Below are 10,486 nucleotides of genomic sequence, written 5' to 3' on the forward strand. Positions count from 1 at the left end.
GTAGGGAAAATAATAGCACTCATGATTTTATTTATTAATTTTCTACTTCTTGTGTATGTGTTTTATAATGTACTTAAATATAGTACACTAATATATTTAAATAATTTTAAAATACACACACACACACACACACACACACACACACACACATATGTATATATAAATGAATTAAAGACCAAACTGTTATTGATGGGATGTGTAGGGTTAAGTCTGGAGAACAATGAGTAAGAGGTTTGAGGCACAAGTAGCCGTTGTCAATGGAAGACCTCAGAAGTAAAGTCAGTGTCTGCACTTATCACCATTCCCAAGAAACACAACGTCCACTACTAGTCTACTTTTAACGTCAGCTGCATTCTTCTGCCTTTATCTCTTCTGCCTTTTTCTCTCTGCCTTTATCTCTTCTGCCTTTTTCTCTCTGCCTTTATCTCTTCTGTTTCCTATTACTTCTCCCAAAGATTTTGCATTTTTCTGAAAATGGACTAGACTTTTATAAACAACCAACCAAACATTTATTGAGCACTATTTATTGTAATGTGCTACTACATGTAACACACAAAAATTAAAGAGAAATAGATCCTGGTTTCAAAGATCTCAATCTATTAAAGGAGATAAAACATAACACAAACAACTACAACATATTAGAGGATGGCTCATGCCATATGAAAAGAGGTCAAGATAAACTGCCATGATGTTCAGAAAGAGGAGAAATTCTCTCTACGTTTACTTGTCTTGGTTGTTTTCATTGTAACTAAATGCTTCAATGCTGCTTTGTCACAAAAGACTTTTATGTAACTAACCGAGATGCAGACACATAGACTCCAGATGCTACCAGACTTTAAAAAGAATGTGTATGGATAAGAGAGGTCTGCACAGCTACGTAACCAAATGTGTACATGGTTAAAATCCAGAAGATCTGATTTTAGACTTCCTTAGTTATAGTCCTGTACATTTTATACTTCTGAACATGGGCTTGACAGCATACAAAAACCAAGGTTCGCATTGCATTTATAAATGAAATCTGTTACCTAAGTTGGTTTATTATTTTCAGGCATGTAAGGAGAAAGCCAGGATTCAAATCTTGATGCTTTTCCTTTGGAGGCCCGAAAGAAAATAAACCAACAGATTTGTTTCTAAACATAATGCAAAGCTTGGTTCTTTCACAATTGGTGCCTTGAACTTCAGATAATTCCCAACAAAGTGTGACAGAGCACACCGCCTCAGCAATAAAATCCTGGCGGACTAAACAAAGTAAAAAGACCTTTTAAAATCTGCACATGGGTTTTCAGTAGGGTACTGCCTGTCTTTGCTGCCAGCCTTTCGTCCAGGATCACATCAATTTACTCTCTTTCCTGCTGTATCTACTAGACTTCAATACAACTTTTAGCTGAATGTTACCATGCCAGCCCATCTCTGGTTTTAACTTGGGAAAACATCTTGTTGGGCCAGTCAAATAAAAGACAGTTCACTTTCAAGGATTCTGTTTATAAAGAAATCTACTTAAAAATGGATACAAAGGCATAATAATAAAGATTATTAGAAAAAGAAAATAAGGACTTTACCTTAATATGCAATATTGCTGTTCCTGGAGGATGAGCATCTGTTATTGATCTTAGAAGTTTTCCACTGGCCAAATCCCACATAGTGATCTATAAGACAACTAAATGCTTTAAAAACAAATTTATTGCTCTTTTTTGGACTTAAGTATCCTGGCTTTTGGCTGAAATAATCTATTCCTGGTCTATAAACATTGCAGACAAAGAACTATAAAGTTAAAACATAACTGAAGGTTGCAGATCCACTAAAGCATGGGGCCTTTATTTCATCTTCATCCTCCCCTCATCCTGCCCAACCTACTTTTCCCTTCAGATTTTAAATCTTGTTGTTTTACTGAGAGGTAAAAGAAATTTCTTTAATGAGTCAATCTCTTTAGCACTGGTAAAAATTATAGAAAGGCTTACTGCCAAACCAATTAATATGTCAGAAGAAGAGAAGAAACAAAACTTACTACCAGTTTCAGAAGAAAAAGAAATACCAAAATAGTTATCTAGGAACACAGTAATAAGAATACTCAAAGCAGAATACAGTGTACTTAAAAATCAACAATTATCCTCACTACAGTAAGAAAGTAAATTTTGCATAACAGCCTGGTTGGTTTATAAAACCTATGTACTTATATGGACATATGAATTAAGATATTAAAAATCACAGACTATGGCTCAGTCAATAATATTTAAAAATTTGGACAAAAGTCAGACTAAGCAAACTCAGGTTAGTTCTACAGACATGTCACTTTATAACACGTTTTCGTCTTCGAGATACTGATCTAGAGATAATACTTTTTTTAAAATTGATTTTACATTGTGTTATGGGTAAAATAAAGTTCCTATTTACCTGTCCTTTAGCAAAGCCACAGAGAAGTCGTGAGCAGTCATTGTTGATACTGAGGGCAGAGATGGCTCCATATTGACCTCCAACACTAGTGCTACCCAGACAGAGTCGCAAAGCTTGATTCTGATCTAAAGAAAGTAATTGATAAAATCAAGTGAAAGAAATGAAGGTATGAATAAATATATAATTAGTATAGGCTTGTTTTCAAACACTTTGAGGTAGCAAGTATCAAAAGAATCAAACGATGAAGTTACATTCATCTTAAAATATATTTATTGAGCATCTACTAGACACTGGGCATTGAATTAGACACTAAGAAAGCAGAAAAAATAACTACAAGGAAGCATAATGCAAAACTTGCTAATAAGTTAAAAAATCCTTCGAAGGCTCTTTGAACAAACTAACTTTCATTCTAGAATTGTATTTCTTGCTATTTTTAGGATGCAAGGTTACATGAAATACCATCTTTTAAAGTAGCTTTAAAACTTCAAAAATCAAAATTTATTAATTTAGAGTTGGCTGAAATTTACATTATATTATCCATGAAGAAAAGGTTTACCAGGCAAATGAACAATATAAATAAAATCACAGGGTATGTTTAAACTGCTTAAGAAAATTCTTTTCAAGCATCAACATTTGATAGGCTAAAAGCAAATAATTCAAATCTCTACTAGATTAAGTTACTTAAGGGCAAGGATTTTGCCCGAAATCACCTCTGATTTCTCCAGGAGGCACTCAGATATTATTAAACCTTATTATCTAATAATTAAATTCCTCTAGGGTTTCTCCTAGGCAATGCTTATTTTATATTATATAGAGTTCATTATTGTACCCACTTGAAAACAATGAAATAAAAATTTTAAACATAAGAAGGCATGCCTACAAAATTTAACTGCTTAAGGGGGGAAAAAACTACCATACTTGCACAATCAGGAGGTCTCTTAACTCCCCCCAGCAATTCTTTGTGCTTCCCTTCACTATCTTATGTGCTAATTTTTGGAGGTAAATACATCTTACTCTCACCCTTAGACTATGACCTCCCTAAAGGCTGAGATCATGAGTGAATTAACATCCCCAGAATACCTAGCCTGCTGCCTTGCACACAGAAGCCATCTGACAATCATCTGAATAGCTGCCACATTTGCAAATCTTCCTCCTATTAAGGTAAATCTAGTTATCAGAAAGAGCCTAAAGACATTCATTCTCAAATGTAGGGAATAATACTAGGTAAGTCCTTTTGCCCATCCAAAGTGACTACTGTAAGAATATTTTTCTATGTTCATAAGCAGGCTCAAATAGCAATCCCCACCTCCCCAGGAGTTCTGACACAATTAATGGCTGTATTCTATCTAGCACATAGGAAATATTTGATGTTTTCTGAAATCATTTTAGATCTTAGCCTTCCAAGGTGAATATCAGAAAAGGAATAAAATTCATAAATATACAAGGTCTGATGTATTTTAAAAGTCCTATGTTTACTCAAATCTAAAATGATTACAATTACAGATTTTTTCCCTTACTTTTTCCTTACATACACTTTCCTCCCTCCTCCAGTTTAATCCAAGTTATTAAAATTTCCTTTTTCCTGACTCTAAAAATGACATCACATTTTATTTTGCTTTATTAAATTCCATGCGTAAAATAGTGTTTTCCATGATTCTTATTTTGTCAGAGCCACCTTTACAGTTAGTGGATTATCCATATACCTTATTCTGCAAATTGTCAAGATTCAGTGGTTGGGCAACAATTTTCTATATATGCTACCACTTTGGGTCATGCGAGGAGTCCAGGGAATGGGCTGAAAGTATGAGGACAAAGACAGAAATTCCACACCAGCCTCAAAAAGAAGTCCCTTTAGTGGGGCTACCTGCCTTCTAGAAGAGTAGTGTTTGAATAGCATCCTGCTGAGATCCTTTGTAATCCCGGTTTTGAGATCCAAACTCTATACAGCTCTGATCCACCAATACTTAAAGACACTAACTAATGCTTCCTGCTTTACCTAAGTTCATACTTTAAATTGGACTATTTGGGCTTCCCCGGTGGCACAGTGGTTAAGAATCTGCCTGCCAATGCAGGGGACACAGGTTCGAGCCCTGGTGCGGGAAGATCCCACATGCCGCAGAGCAACTAAGCCTGTGCACCACAGCTACTGAGCCTGTGCTCTAGAGCCCGCAAGCCACAACTACTGAGCCCACGTGTCACAACTTCTGAAGCCCGCATGCCTAGAGCCTGTGTTCCACAACAGGAGAAGCCACCGCCATGAGAAGCCCATGCACCACAATGAAGAGTAGCCCCCCCACTCACCGCAAATAGAGAAAGCTCCCATGCAGCAACGAAGTCCCAATGCAGTCAAAAATAAATAAATAAATGTATTTTAAAAATTATACTATTTAAGTACTCTTATAACTCAGGGAAAGTAAGCACAGAATTAAGGAGTATGACAAAATAGAGAATAAGGGTACCATTAAGAAAAAGGAAATAGAGAAAAAAAGAGGGAAGGAAAAAGACACATCTAACTTCTACATTAAAAACCCAAACCTGACTCTGCTTTCCTGACTATGGGTCCTGTGTACTAAAAAACTAGCTAAGACAAGGACCAAATTATCAGCCTTGGTCACTCCTGAAATATGTATTAAATTTACATCCCATAGGACTATGTTAATGAAAACATTGTCAATTTTTGTCCTTAACTTTCACAATGTATTCATTATATTTATAACATCTCTTTATAAGGTAGAGTGGCTGTGAGGTAATAGTACATAAAATGTAACATAGTTTAGCTCCACAAAGATACTTATCAATTCTTATTGCTGTCATTATACATTCTATATTTATGGTGCCATATTAACAAACTTGCTATACAGTTTAGACTAAAATCAGAAAAGGTAGAATTTCTGTGGAAAGAAAGCAGAGTCTTATTGAAGACGTTTCTTCTACTAGAAGAACATTCTGTATTCCAGATTTTTCTAGACAGTTCTGGGGAAAGGTATTTGGTGAAGACAAACTTAAAACCTCTTCCAAAAACTTAATTTCTAAAGCTACATGGAAAGAACAAAAGGACCTGGACAGAAGCAAGAAAGGTGAAAATCAGAGCTCTCCACATTCTCCTCCTCCAATGGGGCTCTTGATCTGGGCAAGAAGTATGAAATGAGACTATCATTTTTCCTATAAACTTCAGAGTTGGCATAGAGCTTAAATTTTGTAAATGCCTATGAAAAATATGAAAACTATCCAATGGCACACATGCAAAGAATTTTTTTTTTTTAAGATTTTTTTTTTTTTTTTTGGCCGAGTTGGGTCTTAGTTTCGGCATGCGGGATCTTCGTTGAGGTTTGTGGGCTCTTCCTTGCGGTGCATGGGGGTCTCTCTAGTTGTGGTGTTCGGGTTTTCTCTTTTCTAGTTGTGGCGCACAGGCTCCAGGGCTCATGGGCTCTGTTGTGTGCGGCACGCGGGCTCTAGTTGAGGCGCTCAAGCTCAGTAGTTGTGGCGTGCGGGCTTAGTTGCCCCGCGGCATGTGGGATCTTAGTTCCCTGACCAGGGATTGAACCCGCGTCCCCTGCCTTGTAAGGTGGATTCTTTACCACTGGTCCACCAAGAAAGTCCTACGAAGAATTATTATTAATGATAATAAATAGCTTACCAATTAATTAAGAGAACTCGAAGCCCAGATACCACAAAAAGCACATCCATTTGGTAGTGCAATGAATTATATCTATTTCTTTATTAGTATACCTTTCGCAGTACACTTTACTTAGGGTAGATCTCAGCATATTCTAGGCTTAAGAGTAATGTGCTAAGTAGCAAAGAAAAGCCATAAATAACATATAAAGTCTATAATAGCCATAAAATCTAAATTTGTACATACTTCAAGAATTTCTGCTCTCTCTCCATATACCATAATTAATCTAATCCTCTATTTATTCACCCCTCATTTGTTTTAACTACATCCCAAAAACCATCAAAGAAGGAAATACCTAGATCCTAGAAGGAATCAAAATCTAATTATGAAAAAATAAAAAATCTAATTATGTGTGTAGAGCTCTACTTTTATTGCCAGTATTCACCATTCTTCAATACTACTCCTTTGTGCATTATTAAAATATTCTCTAAGACCAAAGGAGAAGAAAAGAGTTATTAGGAAACATTTTTCATCAATGATCATAAAACAGCAGAAGCACTTTACCTGACCGCCATCTAACAAACACACAGAATTAAAGTTCTCCATTCTCTCTATAAAGCTTACTGACTAAAGCCCACGATACACTGACTCCCCACGGCTAACTGGCTATTTTGTAGAACTCAGATGCTTACGAAAAGTCAGTTGTGTTCATTTCCAAACCTGTTCATGCCACTGGAATACTACTGTACTTTAAAAATGTAATTAAACAATATTGTCAACTGATGAAATACAGTGGAAAAGAAAGAGCTGTTGTTTCTATGAAAGTTAAATGAATGTTTTAGAAAAACTTGGTAAAGGTGAGTTGCTTTAAATTAACTGTCATGAAGTAACGTATGGACAAGACAACTGCAGAAAACTGAAAAGAAGTTTTACGAAAATCTAAAATTTTGCACACCTTGACTGATTCACAGGTGCCTAAGCTTTTACCTCTTTTTTTAATTAAAAGTACAAATTTTGCATGACCCATCACTGATGCAGCTTATGCCAAAAAAGATGCTGCAGACGTCCAACTGGCAGATACAAACTCAAAGAAACAGTTTTGGTCTACGCCAAAAGATTAAGAACAATATTCACTAATTTATATTCATTTAAAATAAAACATTAAAGGTATGCATATATTTATAATTTTTAACAATTCCCTACTTTAACTAATTTCAAAACTTTTCAATAAGCATTTCATAAGAGGACATCGACTGTAACTAGTAACATTCTTTTTCAACATTAAAAAGGTCAAAAGAAAAAGAGTCACTCATGCAAACCAAAATTACTATACCTTTTCCTTTGAATCCATGGAGAAAAGATCAAAAAAAAGAGAAAAGCAAGAAATCAGTTCAAAAGTTCAGAGAAAAGACAGGTAAAATTTCAAGAGTATAAGTGATAAACTTTAGTTATCTGTGGGAATGATACTAAATGTGATTAAATGATACATCTAGCATTTATATTTAGGTATTGGTATGGAAATAAAGAAAATGCATAATATCCAAATTTTAGCACAGTAAATCCAAGTCCATTAAGCTTGATAAAAACAAAAACAATTTCCAAAAGATAATCTACTATACTAACAACCCCGAAAATGGAAAACTAAGGGCCTTAGGATAGGGAGATATCTTTATTAAGATTCGAATTTTTGAGATCCTATATTTAGGTAAGAACAAAGATACATAATAAATACCATATACCTATAAATCCATAAGAAAAGACAATTTACATGACGTTTAAGAAGCTTATAATGATTACTATTTTAATGACCCAGGCCTCTATTCCAAAGAGAATCTAATGGTACTTAAACAAGTACAGTTCTGCACTTTTTCCTATGATCGACAAAGATGTTTAAAAGATCAGATTTAACCCAGATCTCTAATCTAGACACTTCATAGTATTATTACTCTGCCATTTTTTTCCTGGCTTTCAAGCAAATTTAAATCCATTTGTTAAAACTCACTGTCCACATATCTGATTCCCACAAAAATAAGTAAAATTTATTAACTGCACGATTAAAAATCCAAAGCCTAACTAGAATATTACGATCCTTTCTCAAAATGTTCATTATGGCATACTTTCTTTTTCATGAGACTGTAATGAAAGATTATTATTTCATCAAATCTACAAGAAAGTTGCTGGGGTCTAAAAAAATTAGAAAGCAGGCCCAAGGAAATTAAGAAGACAGTAATGAAAGACAATAAACTCTTCTTCTCTGTTAGTTTTTATTTTAAAATACTTCATTTTTTATTTTTATTTTTTTTTTTTTGCGGTATGCGGGCCTCTCACTGTTGTGGGCTCTCCCGTTGCGGAGCACAGGCTCCGGACGCGCAGGCTCAGCGGCCACGGCTCACGGGCCCAGCCGCTCCGCGGCATGTGGGATCTTCCCGGACCGGGGCATGAACCCATGTCCCCTGCAACGGCAGGTGGACTCTCAACCACTGCGCCACCAAGGAAGCCCTAAAAGACTTCATTTTAATTTGTTGCAGTAAGTTCTGCATGGATTTGATTATAAGCAGGCACATATTCTTATAACCTTGCGGTAAGGAAGGGATATTAAAGCAGATAGAGTTGAAGAAAAGTGAGTACCGGTAAGTGGGAACAAAAATAAACATGTATTCTGCTGACAGATAAACACGTACATTATATTTTATCCTCATTCATCTTAGTTCTTCCATTCTTTCCTTTACATATCTTGCAATTTGCCTCCTTTTCTCTCCGAACTGGAGAACTGCTTGGAAGTGTGGAAATGTACTGATCTTAGGATTCAGTACTCCTTGATTCTGAATTTGGCTCTGTACATGTCACTTAACCTCTCTGGTTCTCAATCACCTCATATGTAAATAAGGGGATTGAACTAAAAGTCCTATGAAGATCCTTTCCCAGAATTCTATCAATCTGATACCAACTATGCTCTCATAGGAAAACAAGCATTCCTACACGTGATAGGAGAGCAAGCTGGTAAAACTTTCTAGAAGACAATTAGGCAGTATACATCAGAAGTGTTTAAAATGTTCATACCCTGACCTCGGCAAGCCCACTTTTAGGAATTTGTCCTAAGGAAATAATCATGTGCACAAAAATGCAGTTACAAAGATGTTCATCACTCTACTTTTTGGTTATATGTCTTATAGTAGGAAATGATTAAGTAAAACGTGGCCATTAAAAATGATGTTACACAGAAACAGTATCACAGACATTGAAAACAAACTTACGGTTACCGAAGGAGAGGGGGAGGGGTAAATTAGAAGTTTGGGATTAGCAGATACAAACCACCATATATAAAATAGATAAACAACAAGGTTCTACTGTATAGCATAGGGAACTATATTCAATATCCTGTAATAAACCATAATGGAAAAGAATATGAAAAAGAATATATAAATATATATATAAACTGAATCGCTTTGATGTACACCAGAAACACAACACTGTAAATCAATCATACTTCAATTTAAAAAAATGCTAGTAACTTAATATAGAAAAAAATTATGTTACAGATGACTAATAATCACATGGAAAGATGTTCATTGTAATGAAAATGCAGGTTACAAATTAACATGATCCCATTTGGAGGTGTGTACATATATATACACAAATGTACAGGAAAAATGATTAGAAGGCCATACAGAAATGTTAGGAATTATTCCTGGATGGCAGAATTTGGTGTATCTTCAACCTTTTGCTCATCTAAATATTTTATTATGAACACATATTATGGAATAAGAAAAAATTATTGTTTAAAGAATCAATTCTAAAGTTCTCTCAAGAGAATTATATTTTTGTTTCCATTCTTCTCATCCCCAGACAAAAAAACTTTATTATTTATATCAATCGCCTTTGAAAAGACTAGTTGTTAAAAACACAGATAAATAAGGCTTTTGACATAATGGAAAATTTATAAATAGGAAGTCAAATTGTTCAAAAACAAGGGAAAATAACTAGTTATTCACTCATATGATAAATAAAAATGCAAGGCCCACAGAGATCAAACTGTGGTTCTGCCATTAAGGTCTTCCCAGGTAATCCTTACACAATATCCTGTAGAGTCCTTACTAAAATACAGTGTCATCAGGAATTCCATTTAAGAAAGTTGCAAAAGACTTAAGATCCATAGAGAACACTAAAAATGACAGGAAAATATTATCTAGTAGTTTTTAAGTAAACAGAACAAAATGTTTTGCTCATAGTATTGAATGCAAAAGCAAAGAAAGATTAAAACTAGGTTTATTTAGTCTCACGTAGGAAAAAAAATGAGAAAATAGGACTATCACCTACCATACAAATAAAACTAGCTAAGTTCTCTTCTCAATCAAAAAAAGAAAGTGATTATGGGCTAAAAAATTTTTCTGTTTAGAGGGATTTACAATGCAAATGAAAAAAAACACTGTCAGTAAGAGTTACTGAAAATTACTGAGAAGGCCTGGGAATCTCTTTCCC

The 10,486-nt window shown here is 34.9% G+C and overlaps 1 protein-coding gene across 2 annotated transcripts in view; it reads right to left on the minus strand.

The window, feature by feature from the left end:
* Positions 1-10,486, minus strand: part of VPS8 (VPS8 subunit of CORVET complex) — a 282,734-nt gene that overhangs the window by 248,560 nt on the left and 23,688 nt on the right. The window contains exons 7-9 of one of the 2 annotated variants that reach the window (XM_007451396.1): positions 7,341-7,346; positions 2,392-2,516; positions 1,560-1,646 (exon numbers count right to left, since the gene is read on the minus strand). In XM_007451396.1, coding sequence (XP_007451458.1) covers positions 1,560-1,646; positions 2,392-2,516; positions 7,341-7,346 — 218 coding nt within the window. The remainder of the gene's footprint in view (positions 1-1,559; positions 1,647-2,391; positions 2,517-7,340; positions 7,347-10,486) is intronic. The other variant, XM_007451397.1, reaches the window with a different exon arrangement.

This window comes from Lipotes vexillifer, unplaced genomic scaffold (genome assembly GCF_000442215.2).
Source record: "Lipotes vexillifer unplaced genomic scaffold, Lipotes_vexillifer_v1.1 scaffold513, whole genome shotgun sequence".
In the NCBI taxonomy this organism is placed as follows: domain Eukaryota; kingdom Metazoa; phylum Chordata; class Mammalia; order Artiodactyla; family Lipotidae; genus Lipotes; species Lipotes vexillifer.